Source organism: Choloepus didactylus, chromosome 6, assembly GCF_015220235.1.
Source record: "Choloepus didactylus isolate mChoDid1 chromosome 6, mChoDid1.pri, whole genome shotgun sequence".
NCBI classification, from domain to species: Eukaryota; Metazoa; Chordata; class Mammalia; order Pilosa; family Megalonychidae; genus Choloepus; species Choloepus didactylus.
The window spans coordinates 104342579-104359959 of record NC_051312.1 but is presented as its reverse complement, the minus strand read 5'-3'; the positions used below and the strand labels follow the sequence as shown (position 1 = coordinate 104359959).

Below are 17381 nucleotides of genomic sequence, written 5' to 3'. Positions count from 1 at the left end.
AGTGGCTTTCATTTGCACTTAACATCTAAATTGCTTTTGAGTCTACAAGATCCTATATAGCTTGGCCCTTTCATACCTCTCCAGCCTCATCCTGGACCACTATCCCTTTTGTTCATTAAGTCCTAGTAGCCTCATTTTTTCATGTAACTGGTTTCTTTTCATTCTCCTCATTCTTCTCATTCTTCTTTTTATTGTTCTTTGCCTCCGTCAATTCTCACTAATATCACCTTTTAGAGTATCCTTGTTTAGCCTTTCTGTCTCAGTTTGTATCATAATATTCTTTTTCAGTTGATTCTCTTCATTCTATTTCAGGGAATGTAATTATTTGCTTACTTAATTATTATTTTTACTCTTCCTCCTGATCTGTAAGACCCACAAGGCTAGGGGGTATGCATACCTTGTTCACTTTCAAATCCTCAGTTTGTCAAGCAGAGTGTCATAGCATAGACATGCCCTAAACATTTTTAGATGAGAAAATGAATAAATGCCTAGTGCACAATGGGTGTTCAATGACAGATAATGATCATAATTATCAATGCACATTATTGTACTTCTTTGTTACATTAGTCTCTCCCACTCAAAAGTTAATACATATTTGTTGAATGAGTTAATTAATTAATTTAGTCTGTAATGAGAAGACAATCTCTTAGTGTTTTAATATGTTCTATGTCTCAATATTTAGGGCTTGCCTAAAATAACTCTAGCTAATAAAATGCATCAGATTTAATTTCAACTCATAAATTTGATAGAACACATCTCATATCACTTTGATGCTCTTACATAATAAAAATGAGTCTTGTTTTGTTACTAAGTTTGGTTACTAACACCCTGGACTTAATGAGGAATTGTGACCAAATTCACATGATCATGAGACTAAGCATTGATCCCCAGGTCTTTGGTCTAAAGAAAATGAAAGGCAGGCAGGCTTGAGAATATTCAGAAAATTTCCCAATGAGAACATTAATATAGTCTTTGCTACTTTCCCTCATCTACAATGCCAAATTCCATACCAGAATATTTTTTTCTAAATATTATCAAGCATCCAGTTATTTGGAAATATCCAGTTATTTGAATGAGCTTTTTTAAAATTTATTTTCTATTAGAAGAGTTATAGTTTTACAGAAAAAATCTTCCAGAAAATAGAGTTCCTATAGATTCCCTCCCCTCAACATGCACACATTTTTCTCTATTATTAGTACTTTGCATCAGTGGTATGCTTGCTACAATTGATGAAACAATGTTATTATAATTATATTATAAACTATAGTCCATAGTTTACATTAGGGTTCACAGTCTGTGTGGTACAGTCCTATAGGTTTGTTTGCAAATTTTTATTCTAGAAACATATATACAACCTAACATTTCCTCTATTAACCACATTCAAATATATAATTCAGTGCTGTTAATTACATTCAGAATGTTGTGCTACCATCACCACCAAAATTTTTCCATCACCTGAAACAGAAAGTCTGTACCAATTAAGCATTGATTCCCCATTCCCTACCCCACCCTGACCCCTGGTAAACTGTATTCTAATTATTTCATATCAGTGAGGTCATATGGTATTTGTCCTTTTACATCTGGCTTATTTCACTCAACATCATGCCTTCAAGATTCATCCAGGTTGTTGCATGTATCAGAACTTCATTACTTTTTAAGGCAAAATACTACAATGGATGAACTTATTTTTATTTTAGTGTTTGGCAGTATACAGAGATGGACTTTCCTGTTGCCATAGGAAACAGTAGAAGGAAACAGTGGGAGTGAGGGTAGGAATGATTAGAAAGTGATTCAGGTTATATTCATTTTGTATCTGGACTGGTATTTTTGCAGATCTGATGAGTTTTGAAAACCATTAGTATTCTTTCTGAAGCATCATAATTACATAAGTTCCTGAAGAAACATCACCTGTGTTTGAGAGATGGTGCTTTGGGAATTAGTCACTTTAAAACAATTTGAGATTCTTGGCCAGCAGAGATGATAACGTACAAAAAAACAACAGAATCTTATTCAATCTCTTTAAATAGCTTAATTCATTAATTTGCCAGTTCCATTTTACAAATTACGTTAGAATTTTCCATACCAATTTGGGACAAAATTTCCTTCTTCCCAGAATTTAAGCTGAAATAGATGACTTTATCGATACCTATATAAGTTTCAATTTGGAAAGTTAGTTCCAAACATACATCCTTCCAGGCTTTTGAGCCTTCTTGATGTGGAAATTTTTTTCTGAATCAGGGCCGGAGGAACTGATTACTGTGAATTTTATTACAAAACTCTGTAATTACTTTGAAGAATCTCTGGAGGACCTAGCGGGTTGCCAGAGAATTTTCTGTCCTCACCACCAAGCCACAAAATGCCTTTGGAAATTTAATAACAAAAAAGATCATATGTTGAATACATATATTACTATTTAATTTACAAAGCATTTACATAGTTGATATCTTACACTGATTCCATTAAGGGAAAACTAGCACATATTATCCCCACTTTTAAATGAGGAAACTCAAGTACTAAGAGGTTAAACAATTTACTAAATCCTTTTTCAATAGCAGAACTTGAGCCTGAATTTTCCACAAAATTTCATGCTCATTTCATTACACTTTGCTGCCTATTTGGGGAGCATTTTTCTTTATAATGTATTCCAAACCTCGTCCTTCTTCCCCATGGTTTATTTAATTTGGAAATGTCCAACTGACCTCACTTGTTTTTGCTCTTATTTGTAAAGAATACACAGTGCTTATGTCTTCTTGAACACATTTTTCAACTTGCTGTACATTGCATTTGTTCATGGAGGGGGTATTTAAACTTTTTGAAATGGTAACTTTATTTTTCAACTGCATAATTAGTACACGATCATTGCTAAAAACTTGGAAAAAAATAAAAAGCATATAGAAATTTAAAGCAAAACAAAATTATCATAACCCAGAGACCACCAAGCTTTAATATTTTGGAGCACATACTCTCTAAAATTTTCTGATCATGACATAGTTTTGCTTCTAGAATACTCTCCCTTTGCCTAATAGTCAATTTCTGCCTGCCACACAGAAGATTTGGTTTTGTGTACTTTGTGTGAACAAATAAAAATGTTACTCTAAGCAAGGCAGAGTCAAGAAGCTACACCATAACAACACTGAAGAACATCTGACTAAAAGGGGAAATGTTAGATTGTATATATGGTAACAGAATAAATATTTTAAAAAGAAATCCATGTAACTACACTACACAAACAGTGAACCCTAAGTTAAATTATGGACTTTAATTAACAGTACAATTATAAAAATGTGCTATCATCAATTGTAACAAATGTTCGACACCAGTGCAGGATGTTGGTGTTAGAGTGGTGTATGCGGATCCTATGTTTTATGCATGATTTTTTATAACCCATAACTTCTCTAATAAAGGAAAAAAAAAAAGAAGCTACACCAGATGCTTCACCAAATCACAAAGGAGACAGCCAAAAGAGAGTCAGAAATATTTTTGGATTCTTTTTTTCTTTTAGGTTATCTGTATCATCAATACCCTCTCTTTCTCCACTAGCATATGCGATTAAAGCTTACCTGAACTAATTGTACTTTTGTTATTAAAAACCCATGCTCTTTTTCTCTTTCAGGTTTTGAAGATCATGATCACATGGATGCATCTAATTAAATTGTATTTGGGAACATGGTAGTCCTTTAGAGAGCACATCTAAATTTCTGGCTAATTCTCTGGCTTGCCGCTCAACATAGGACATTGTTTGATTTTATCCATCAGAACTCTCCTCATTTTGCTCACCATGCTGTCTTTATTAGCTTGAACCCCTTTCCTAAAATGGTCCTTCTGTTGATTCTGACAGTCCTGCTTTTGAAAGAAGATGTCCGTGGGAGTGCACAGTCCAGTGAAAGGAGGGTGGTGGCCCACATGCCAGGAGACATCATTATTGGAGCTCTCTTTTCTGTCCACCACCAGCCCACCGTGGACAAAGTTCACGAGAGGAAGTGTGGGGCAGTCCGTGAACAGTATGGCATTCAGAGAGTGGAGGCCATGCTGCACACCTTGGAGAGGATCAACTCAGACCCCACGCTCTTGCCCAACATCACGCTGGGCTGTGAGATAAGGGATTCCTGCTGGCACTCAGCTGTGGCCCTAGAGCAGAGCATTGAGTTCATAAGGGACTCCCTCATTTCTTCAGAAGAGGAAGAGGGCTTGGTGCGCTGTGTGGATGGCTCCTCCTCTTCCTTCCGCTCCAAGAAGCCCATAGTAGGGGTCATTGGGCCTGGCTCCAGTTCTGTCGCCATTCAGGTCCAGAATTTGCTCCAACTTTTCAACATACCTCAGATTGCTTACTCGGCAACAAGCATGGATCTAAGTGATAAGACTTTGTTCAAGTACTTCATGAGGGTTGTGCCTTCAGATGCCCAACAAGCACGGGCCATGGTGGACATAGTGAAGAGATACAACTGGACCTATGTATCGGCAGTGCACACTGAGGGTAAGTTTCCTTTTCATTAAACAAGCGTGGTTAATTATGTACTCAAGAGCTTTCAGTTAAAATTTCATATTTTGGTAGGCTGAAATATTCGTTGTTATTTTGGATTCTTTGAGTGGCCCCAGTTTACTAGTACTATTACTAAGAAGGGTCTGGGTGGCTGCTGTCTAGAAAGACACACTGGAGCCAGTATGAGGGTTGATGGGAGCATAATTTGATAAAAGTGGAGATATTTTTTGGAGTATGTATTATATTATTTTTACATTTTCTATAATGGTGCTTTTCACTATTTGTTACCAGAGGTTTTAAGTCTTCTACTTCGTTAAGCACTTCACATTTTCAACATGTAAAAATTGCTGCAACTGCTTATTGTTTCTGAGAGTTAAAGAGAGCTATTTATAAATATGCAAAAAGACTGAAGGCTGTCAGTTCTAGACCAAGTAAGCTGTTACAGAAAATTACCAAACAGTTTAATTGTACAACTTTCAAGTTCATAGATAGATAGATAGATAGATAGGTAGATAATGATAGATAGATATACTAGTGATATATATATATATATATATATCACTACATTTCTTGTTGTGTTCTTTAGCAGAAGATTTGAAAGGCAGATATAACTCCTGGGCTGAGATTCATTCTGAATAATAAATGTGCTGAATAAAGTATACATTTCTTCCATTAAGTATATGATGCTATTCTTATGGTCATCTGGTAAAGACTATATGTGGGTTCAATTTTTAAAAGTGTTATTGTTTTACAAATGGAGATAAGTATGAATTAATTTTACACTTGTATAGATCATACTTGTGAAGGATAACTTTAACAATTGAATATTAGTTTGCTTTGAAATTCATTACTTTATGCTGAATGCATATTGTGGCAGGAAAAGCTGACTGAGATTTTGAAATTGTTAATAACACCAGTCCTTTTTATTTTTATGATGCTTTTAAAATGCTTTTGTATACATTGTTTGTTAGTTCTCTATCAGGTTTGTTTGGGATAGGTTTTTATTGCCTAATTTTAACAGAAGAGGTTGGTTTGACTTAGAGAAGTTAGATGAACCAATGGTAAGTCTTTCTCATTACCCAGCACTCTTTCTAGGACAACAAACTGCATATGCTAAGCATTATAGAATACAGAAGAAGATAAAAAACACTTTTTATATCTCATTAAGTTATTGTGAGGAATAGTTGAGATTAAAGAAAAATCCTGCCATAACACATTCAATATGGCCAGAAGAATACAATCTGTAAAATGTGGGATTGAGTTATTGGGAAATTAATAAATGACCATAGTGAGCCTACATCAGAGGCTGGGAGCCAATCACCAAACAGATACAGCAAAATTTTTATTATAAAGTGGCATGATATTTTGAATTTCCCTGTATGATCACTCTTACTGATAATATTCAGAGCCTCACAGCCGTAAAATGAGCTTCTACATTGGCTGGGGACTTCCTATCTCTGAAAATGTTCATGTATAACAGGCTTCTTTACTTAGAGGGATATTGATCTATAGGCAGGTTGAGCATGGGTAGGTGGTTGGACTAGGGCACCTTTCTGTACTTTTCTAATGCTAAGATTTTTTTTTCTTATGCAGCCATTATTTCATCTGATGCTCACAATAAGACAGTGATAGTCCAAATACTTTATTCCTGTTTTAAAATGTAAAGAATTTAGGAATTTAAATAATTCATCCAAGATATACCAAACTGTAACTTCAGAGCCAGAAGTAGAGTTCATGCTATTAGCTTTTAATTCAGTACACTGTTATATTTAACAGGGTGCAGTGCAATTACACCCTGAGAATATATTTATGTAATATGTGCTTAGTTATCACAAATTCATGCAAGGCCCTCTGTTAGGTCCTGTGAAGGACACCCATATTCTTTATATTTAACCTTCCCTCAAGGAACTTGCAATCTGGTAAGAGACGAGGCAGGTACTATTACTTATATAACTATAATTAATAGTTATATTAAAGAATTACAAATACATTGAGGGAGAAATTAATCATCCCCTGCTGTGTGTCTATGGTAGTCATGGTGGAAAACTTAGAGAAGTAAATGGAATTTGACAGTCAAATCTATGCCTTTACTTCACGATCAAGTCCAGCATCAGCATAGTCATCCCACAGATTTTAAACTCTTAACTTGCCCCACCAAATTGGACTCTCTTGCCTTGTTTAAACCTCAAAATAAAAACAAAATGTTAATTAACACACAGGAATATTCTTGAGATTTAAGAGTGAATCAAAACGGAATAAATGCTGTGGGCAAGAAGGAAACTAAAATTCTTTTCCCATACTCCTGTGGATAGATATTTGGTAGTTTTTTTAAAACTTGAATGTTTTAAATAGTCGGACACTTGGATTTATTCTACCCTTACATTATTGCTCTGGGTCTAATTTAATTTTGTTATGGGAACTAATTACTGGACTCGCCTGTACACACAAAACAGAGTATATTGCACTTTAGGGGTGATTTAATATTTTCACACTTCATAGTTTTTGCTGAGTTTAGATGAAACCTCATATCCCCAGGACCTTTCTGGGTAACATGTGCATAATAGGTACTCAAAAACTATTTGTTGAATGTTTGAATTTGTGTTGGAATAATACCTAGCTCACTATTTATGAAATATAAATATTCATAATATTGTAATTTTTCACAGTTTTGCTTCTTTATAAAAATGAGGTGCCAAAATGCCTTCCTTGATTAATTGTAAATTGCTGTTCACACTCTACTCCCTTTTTGTTTTCACTGGTTCTTGAATTTCTTACTTCCATCTAATGACATGGGAATGCTAATTTGTTCTAACGAAAAAACATGTCAGTGATGCTCAAGGGGAAAAATGTGCCAGCAAGTTCTACTGGTAATGTAACATCATTAAAAACTTTGTCTTCAGGTTACCCTACGTATTGCAGTGTTGTACTAACTTCAGGTTATGATATGATTTTCTATAAATGATTTACTTAAAATGTAGTAGCAATGAAGCTTTGAAAGACCTTCAGTGGGATTCATAGTGTATTTTCTTAGTCCAACTTCCAAAAAGTGGGAACGCACTTTACCCATCACACCTTCTCTAAGACTTGCCATTGTTTCACTACAACAATGTGAAAATTAGTTTGGAAAGATAAGAAATACCAGCACAGGGCCTACTGAATCCTTTTAAAGGAATTTCATTTTGTTTTCCTTGGGGCTGAATGGTTTTGACAGTTGAGGCGATTTGGCAGGGAGTGATAATGGTAATAATTCAGACACACAAACTACTGTTAGTTTTGTAGACTGTTAGCACTGGAAGGGTCTTAGGCAAGCCTTTGATCTAACTTCTTCATTTTATAGTTGAGGAAACAGAGACAGAAAGGTCAAGTAACTTGGGATTACTTTTCACATAATTAGTTGCAAAGCTGGGTCTTGGAACTCAGCACAACTCTTCCCTTCATTTGTCATATGGAAAGAGGCTGGAAAGGATGTTCTCAGATATCCCTTCCACGATCGACCTCCTGTGATTTGCTTTCCTCATGCTTCCTCAGGCCACACCTGGGCTAAGTTAAGTGTTGGGCATCACACTTAAAATAAATACAACCAACAACAACCTGTTTAAAGGAGAGCATCCAGAATGGTTATGAGAGACTTGAAATCATGTCCTTGAGGAATGATTTTAGTAGAGGGAAGAAAAGATATGGCAGGGACCTGAATGCTAACTTTAGATATTTGAAAAGCCTTCAGGTAGAGAAGAGCTAGACTCATTCTGTATAGTATGGCCAGGAACATTATAAAGAGACCCAGTGACTGAAATAATACAGCAATGAATTATAGTTCAGTTAATAAACACACACACACACACACATTCATGGTTTTTGCTCATTAACAGAGCCATTCAAGGAAGGATTTATGTCTCTTAGGAGGTAGTGAGCTAGTTCTCTGTCACTCCTTATACAGAATCTTGGAATGGACAACTACTTGGAAAGGCTGTGGAATAAAGGAATTGGAGGAAGGAAGGAGTTGGACTATTTGTCCTTTTAGATAACTCCCCATATTAATATTATATTACTCTGTGAGTTAAACATGGGTACACATATTGTATATTTCATTGATTTGCTAGTTCATTCATTTATTCCATAACACAGCCTGGCAAAGTAATCATAATACAGGTTAAAAAATAAATATGGAAAGCACAAGTGATTTCCTCCAAATACTGCAGACAGTAGTGTCACAGCCAGGATTTGATTCCAAGGCCAATTTTTTGGAAAAAAAGTCCAAATTTCCTCCCTTTATGTTGGAATCATCATGGCTTCAAGAAAAAGAGAATGCACATCCCTTGGTTCCTTTTTTTCCCAAGGAAACAAGAAATCACTGTTCCCTACTGAGAAAATCTTTTGAGTGTATTTCATTTGTCTTTTTATGCAGCTTTAAAAGCAACACCTTTCCTTGTTCTCAGGGAAGGAATTAATTACAGTAAAAAGAAAATAAATTAAGGAGAAGACATGTGGCAACAAGTTGATCTCACAGAAGACCTTTTTGTGAGTCTGATCATAAGTACAGACTGTGCCTGGTTGTTTCTATTCACGTCTCCATTGCAGACTCCACACTCAGTCCTTCAGATGCTAATTATAGGAAGAAGCAATATGGTATGCATTTTTTAAGAACAGGAGGACATATTGTTAAATGATGTACCCTATGATTAAAAGAGTATTCTTTGGAATTCATTTGGGTTAGGAATTATAAAACCTCATTTGGCACATTTGTAAATGCTCCAGGATAGGCTTATTGATTTAACCAAATATTAAATTGAGGAGATATTTTGGCAAAGAAGTGTGAGAGTTAGATATGTTTATTTTATGGGATTTTGAAAGAAGAAATCTCAGACCAATAATGCAATTTACACATGGATTCTCCCTCCCCTACCACCCCCCTGTTACACACACACACACTTCCAAAAGAAAAAGATAGTCTAGTCAGTGTTTTTTTTAATTCAACTATGCATCATAAGCCATGAGTTATTTGTAGAATCATTTTAGTTGGTTGAGAACAGAATTTAATATAGAGTAGAATTTAATATAGGATAGAATAGAGCATAAGTATCTGAGCATATCACATGATGATTTTCTAAACTTTGGTTTTAGTTGCACCTATCTATATATGTTGATTGATTTACCATTTAAAATGTTTCATACTATTTCTTGTGGTTAAAAAAATTCAGAGTAAATTACTCTACTTTCCTCTCTAACATTTAAAATTTTTTTTTGGCTAGAGAAATATAATCCATGTACACAGGCTTATTCTTCTGTGATTGTGCCATGGATGAATCACTCCTTGGGATTGGTTTTTAAGTGTTATTAAAAACAAACAAAACCCCTCAAGATACTCATGGTAAAAACCATAGAGGATTTGAGCAAAATGTAAATAATTAATATAATATTGACAAGGGGCATAAGCTTCAGGATGGAACAATGGAGAGGGTACTATACCAGAAAAGAGGAGGAAAGTTCTCAGGTCTGGTGTTTAGACCTGAGGTCTTATCAGAGATCAAGACAAGCCTGGAAATATTTTATTTTTTGAATACCCCAATACAGTAGATGAAAAAAATGCCAAAAGATATTAATTACAATTTTTACATACTTTAAAAATTTACATTTAAAACTTAACACTTCTAGCCCACCATCCCCCCAAAATACAGCACAATGCATTTTACTATTCATAAGATGATTTCTTGTTATAAAAATCAAATCATGGTGCACCATATGTGGTGTGTTGTATACTAAAGCACACATTTAAAGATATAAAGTAAGTCTTTTTTAGTTTTCTCTTAGTATCTTGATGAATATATGTAAAATCTCATTTGAGACATAGTTAAGCCTAAATTTGAGTATGTGAAGCTGAGATCAAATACCACCGATAAAATAAAGTGAACTAAGATATGAGACAGCACTTCTAGAAGCAAAAGTAGTTCCATGAAATGGGTGAGCTACACTAGAGTCATGAACTTAAATGTACAAAGCTTATTGCAAAGACATGTCTTGGATCTAAGTTCCCTGACCCTTCAGAATCATTTTTCTTGGGGATTGAATCATGTTCTCCATGAAGACACATTCAAGTCCTAATCCCCAGTCCTGTGGGGTGAAACACTTGTAAATAGAACCTATGAAGATGTTATTAGTTAGGTTGTGGCCAAACTGAGAATGGGCTTTAATCTAATGAGGCTGAAGTATTTATAAGTAAAAGAAATTGGGAAAGGAAACAAAGAACCAGAGGATGAGAAAGAAATAGATTGAAATGAGACAGAGGATTGCAAGAAAGCCATCACTAGAATGCTACAGACTTTGGAGAGAGCACAGTTTGATGACAACTTGATATTATATGTCTAGCCTCCAAAACTGTGACCTGAAAGATTCTTGTTTAAGCCAACTAGTGTGTGGTATTTGTCATAGTAGCTCTGGAAAATAAAGACAATTCTATTTAAGTAGTACCATGAACATAGGCTGGTTGAGTGCAAAACCTGGCTAATATTCTTGTTAAATGTACAACTTCAGACAAGTCACTTAATTTACTGTCCTCATGCATTAAATGGAAATAGTAATACCTGCCCCATTGTGTTGTTGTGAGAACTAAATAGAAAAGCACTTAGCATCAATTTTGGCATGTAGCAAATTTTTCTGCCAAGAATTTGCCTTGCCTTATTTTGGATGTGAAGAAAAAATAACCACAAATGATGTTTCAGTAACTAGTTTTACTTAGTTAAAGCTGGCTACTGAATGGGGTGGAGAATTGGGCAGGAAACTGACCAATTCTGCATGGTGTAAAAATCAACCAAATAAGAAAGCAAATAAATAAATGTATTGAGTATTAGATTCTTACTGATTTTCCTTTTGGAAGTTAAGTTTGCAATCTTAAAACAAACATAGGGTGCTTAGTGCTTTAGCACCGTTCCCCCACACTGTTGTCCTCCAGTTGCTGACATATTTGGATAGGCATTATGGTGAAAAAAATGAGCAACGTCTACAAAGTCCAAGAGCCAGACTGCTAACATGGTTGCCTTTACTGTTTGTGCTTGTGGAGTGTGGGGTTGGGGGCTGGTATAGAGCAGGAGGAGAATGAAGAAGAAAAGTTAATGCTTTATTTTAAACATTTCTGAGTTACTTTCACTTCTCAACAAGCATTAGTAACTTTTATTTTAAGGAAAAATATAAGCACAATAGATATATAATTTCTTTGTAGATTTCAAATTGGACATGCTTGTGGACCTCCGCTAGGTTGTCTCCAGAAGCTTTGCTAATGGAAGCTAAATTATAGCATGTTGAGTCATGCCAAAGGACTGAGTAGAAAAAACTATCTGTATCTGTCAATTTCTTCAAAATTTCTTCATATTTCTTTGATACTATAGCATCTTTTCAAATGTCATGTATCTGATTTTAACCAGATTTGGATGAGGATGTTTAAACCTTGAATTTCCCTAAAGGGAGTAGAGAACCATTTAGATTTTAAGGGAAATATATTACTGCATTGTGATATGATGGCTTTTTATCCCTTAGAGAAGCTGGAAAATGGAAACGTTAAGTAAGATATATTAAAGTGTCATGCTAATTTAATTTCCATTTAATGGGTTTAAAAAATATGTAGATCACAAATAAAGCTGGTAATTAATGCGTTTTTATTGATGTAAATTGAGAAAAGACAGAGAATATGTCAAGACCCTCTTAGAATATTAAACAAGCTATCTGGCTATTTTATTTGTAATTATATGTATTTTTTATTTTTTCAATTCCAAAATGAAAATAATTGGGTCTAATTTTTTTTCAGCAGAATTGAAGTATATAAATAGTCATTTATTTCCATTATGTGTAATGTTAACACTCTAGTTCTTATTCAAAGAATATGTGCTCAATCATCAAGCTGAAAATATTAATTATAATAATTTGTATTTATATAAAACTGATAACAGTAAACCATCTCATAAATAATAAAATGCAAAAAAATTCAAAGTTTTTGGGATCTTGGTGGTACTTTCATATGCCAGATTGTTTGGAGATGTGAAAACAAAAACTAATAGCAACACTTTTCATGAATTGGGAGTGATTTTTGCAAAAAATATTTTAACTTTTTTTAATTAAATGCAATATATTTTAATGCAAGTATATAGTATGTGAAAACACACCAAATAGAGCTCTATATCCATGTGAAAATACAACAAATAAATTAATTTACCTATTTATTTAAAACATTTATGGGTTACTTAGTATATGCTAGATCAAAAAACAGACATCTCAGGGAATAAATCCCAGAGTTAACCTTCTAAAATATTAAAATGTACAGTATTGTGCAATAAATGTACAGTATAAGACAAACAAAGAAAGAGGAAAATATGGCCCATCCAAAGGAAGAGGATAAAGATCAGAAAACATCAGGAAAGAAGACCAGATGTAGTATACTAATCACACTGTCAAATGCAAAGGACAAGGAGAGAGTTCTGAAAGCTGCATGAGAAAAGCAATGTTAGGTGCATGGAAATTCCAATTAGATTGAGTATTGATTTCTCATCAGAAACTATGGAGGCAAGAAGGCAGTGCATTGAAATACTTAAAGTGCTGAAAGAAAATAACCACCATCCAAGAATTTTATATGCACAAGACTTTCTTTCAAAATTAGGGGGAGATTAAGACATTCCCTGATAAGCAAAAGCTGAGGGAGTTCATCATCACTAGACCTACTCTATAAGCAATGCTAAAGGGAGTTCTTCAGACTGGAAGGATGGACATCAGACAGTGGCTCAAAGTGGCATAAAGAATTAAAGACCTCTGGTAAAGGTAACTTTTTGAGTAATTATAAATGCCAATATTATTGTATTGTATTATTTGGTATGCATCTCCACTGTCTTACTTCCTACAGGTGCTAAAATGAAAATGCATAAAAAGTAATAATAAATCTATTGTTTTGGAAATACAATGTACAAGATATAAGTGGTAACAAATACAAAAAAAGTGGGGAGATAGAGGCATATAGGAAAAAAGTATATATACTATTGTCAATTTTTTTTTGATATTTTTTGATATTTCTATCAAACCAAATATGATTGTTATATTTAAGGTAATAAATTTTAACCCCATGGTATCCAAAAAGAAAATACATGAAAAATATATCCTGATTGAAAAGTGAATGCACTCAATATGGTACAACACAAAAAAGCAAAATTATAAAAGTAGGCCTTAATGGAAAATTTGAGGGAAAAAAAGTATGAGACCTACAGAAGCTAAATAGTAAAATAATAGAAGAAAGTCATGCATTATCAGTAGTGATTTTAAATGTAAATGGATTAAATTCTCTAGTCAAAAGGCAGAGATTATCAGAATGAATAAAAAAGCATGACCAAACAATACGTTATCTGCATGAGACTCACCTTAAATTCAAGGATCAAGTAGGTTGATAGTGAAAAGATGGGAAAAAAAAAAATACACCTCGCAAGTTGTAACCAAAAGAGAGCTAGGATAACTGTACCAACATCAGATAGAATAGACTTTAAGTTAAAAAAAAAAACAGTTATGAGGGACAAAGACAGTCATTATATACTGATAAATGGTTCAATTCAACAAGAAAATATAACAATTATAAATATATATGCACTGTGTTCATTTGAAGCTGAATGGATCCCAGAAGATCATGTTTTTAAAGCTTATCCATTCCTGTGGGTGTAAACCTATTGTGAGTGGGACCTTATGGTTAGATTATTTCAATGGAGGCATGCCCCAGGGGTGTCTTAATCTTTTTACTGGTGTCCTTTATAAATGAGATGAAAGCAAAGAGAAAGCCACAGAAGCTGAGAGAGGAAGCCACAGAAGCCAGAAGCCGAAGGCAATGGAATCTAGAAGAGAAGGGAAAGATCAGCAATTGCCACCATGTGCCATGCCTTGTGACAGAGGAGTCCAGAATCATTGGCAACCTATCCTCAGGAAAAAGCTATCATCATGATTTGGCTAGATTTAGACATTTTCATGGTGCAGAACTGTAACTTTGTAAACTAATAAACTCCCATTTTTAAAAGCCAGCCCATTTCTGGCATATTTCATTTCCGCAGCCCAGCAAACTAAAACATGTACCTAACAGCAGAGCCCAAAATTATATGAAGCTAACTGAGATATTTGAAGGGAGAAAGTGATGGCTTTACATTAATAGTAGGAGACTTTAATACACCTCTTTCCATAAGGAATAAAATATCTATTCAGATTAATAAGGATATACAAGACTTGAGCAATACTGTGAACAAACTTGTTCTAACAGACATGTACACAACACTTCACCCAACTACAACAACAGAATGCATATTCTTCTTGAGTGCCCATGGACCATTCTCCAGGATAGGCCATATCTTAGGTCACAAAACAAGACTCAATAAACTAAAAAAATATTGAAATCATACAGTGTATCTTCTTTGACTAAAAATGGAATAAAGTTAGAAATCAATAACAGGGAAAATTATAGATATTTGGAAATAAAACAACATATTCTTAAAAAACCAATGGGTTAAAGAGGAACTAGCTTGAAGTGAATGAAAATGAAAATACAATATATCAAAACTTATGGGATGCAGCAAAGGCAGTGCTAAGAGGCAAATTTATAGCTCTAAATGCTTACATTATAAAAGAAGAAAGACTTCAAATCAGAAACCTATCCTCAGTATTGGAAGAACTAGAAAAATAAGATCAAACTAAACCCAAAGTGGGCAGAAGGAAGGAAATAACAAAGATCAGAGAAGAGATACATGAAATAGAGAATAAAAGAGCAATAGAGGAAATCAACAAAATTAAGTGTTGGTTCTTTATAAAAATCATTAATATTGACAAAAGTTAAGCTAGACTGTTGATGAAAAAAGAGAGGATAAAATTATTAAAATCAGAAATGATAAAGGGGACATTACTACTGACCCTGCTGAAATAAAAGGACTATAAAAGGATACTATGAACAGCTGTATGCCAACAAATTAGATAACCTAAATGAAATGGACTAATTCTTAGAAACACACAAACTACCTATACTGACTCAAGATGATATACACAATACAAACAAACCAATTACTAGAAAAGAGATTGAATGAGTAATCAAAAACTTCCCAACAAAGAAAAACCCAGAACTAAATGGCTTCACGGGGAATTTTACCAAACATTTCAAGAACTCTCAACTCCAGTTCTGCACAAGCTCTTCCAAAAAAAAAAAAAAAAAAAATTGAAGAGAAAGGAATACTCCTTAATTCATTCTATGAAGACAACATTGCTCTCTTTCCAAAGATGATAACGATACCACAAGAAAAGAGAATTACAGACCAAAATCTCTTATGAATATGGATGAAAAAATCTGCAACAAATAATTAGCAAAGCAAGTACAACAGCACATTAAAAGAGTTAGACACCATGATCAAGTGGGATTTAGCCCTGGTATGCATCAGTGGTTCAGCATAAGAAAATCAATTAGTGTAATACACCACATTAACAGAATAAAGGGGAAAAACCACATGAGCATCTCAATTGATGCATAAAAGGTATTTGACAAAACTCAGCACCTCCTCTTGATAAAAATCACTTAGAACATTAGGAATTTCTTCCTCAACATGATAAAGGGCATGTATGAGAAACTCACAGCTAACATCATGCTTACTCATGAAAGACTGAAAGCTTTCCCTCTAAGATAAGGAACAAGACAAGGATGTCCACTGTCACCACTGTTATTCACACTGAACTGGAAGTTCTTGCCAGAACAATTAGGCAAGAAAAAGAAATAAAAGGCATCCACATTTGAAAAGAAGGAGTAAAACTTTACCTATGTAGAGATGACATGATCCTATACATGGAAAATACTGAAAAATCTGCAACAAAGCTCTTAGAGCTAATGAAGATCAAAACCCAGAAATCAGTAGTGGTTCTATATACAAGCAATAAAGAATCAGAAGAAGAAATCAAGAAAATTCCATTTGCAATAGCAAGTAAAATAATCAAATACCTAGGAATAAATCTTTCCAAGGATAAAAGGACTTGTACACAGAAAATTACAGAGCATTGCTAAAAGAAATCAAAGAAGACGTAAGTAAATAGAAGAACATTGCATGGTCATGGATTGCTAGACTACGTATTGTTAAGATATCAATCCTACTCAAAGTCATTTATGGCTTCAACACAATCTCAATCAAAATTCCAACAACCTTCTTTGCAGGAATGGAAAAGCAATCATCAAATTTATATGGAAGGGCAAGTCACCCCAGCTTGCCAAATCCATCTTGGAAAAGAAGATTGAAGTTGGTAGACTCACACTTCCTGATGTTAAATCTTCCTACAATGCCACACCAAACAAAACAGCATGGTACTAGGACAAGAACAGACATATCAACCAATGGAATCAAATTGCACTCAGAAATCAATCCTCACATCTATGGCCAAAGATTTTTGACAAGGTGGCAAAGAACACTCAGCTGGGAAAGAATATTTTCTTCAACAAATGGTGCTGGGAAAAGTGGACTCCATTTGCAAAAGAAAGTAGGAGAATCCATACTTCATACCATATGCAGAAATGAAATAAAAATGGATCAAAGACTTAAATATAAGAGCTAGAACCATCTAACTCCTAGAAGAAAATGTTTGGGAAGCATCTACAGACCTTGTGTTAGGCAGTGGTTTCTTCGACTTTACACCCAAAGCACAAGTAACAAAAGAAAAAATAGATAAATGAGGCCTCATGAAAATTAAAAGCTTTTGTGCTTCAAAGAACTTTATCATGAAAGTAGAATGATATACACAATGGGAAAAAAATTTGGAAACCACATTTCCAAGAAAGGTTTAGTATCCAGAATATATAAATCCTTCAACTTAACAACAAAAAGACAAATGATCCTATTTTAAAATGAGCAGAAGAGTTTAACAGACATCT

General features: G+C 34.2%; 1 protein-coding gene across 3 annotated transcripts in view; it reads left to right on the top strand.

Annotated features, from left to right (window-relative positions):
* GRM5 (glutamate metabotropic receptor 5) overlaps nt 1–17381 on the top strand; it is a 554896-nt gene that overhangs the window by 13751 nt on the left and 523764 nt on the right. For all 3 annotated transcript variants that reach the window (XM_037841016.1, XM_037841014.1, XM_037841015.1), the window contains exon 2: nt 3614–4474. In XM_037841016.1, coding sequence (XP_037696944.1) covers nt 3814–4474 — 661 coding nt within the window. In that variant the 5' untranslated portion in view covers nt 3614–3813. The remainder of the gene's footprint in view (nt 1–3613; nt 4475–17381) is intronic.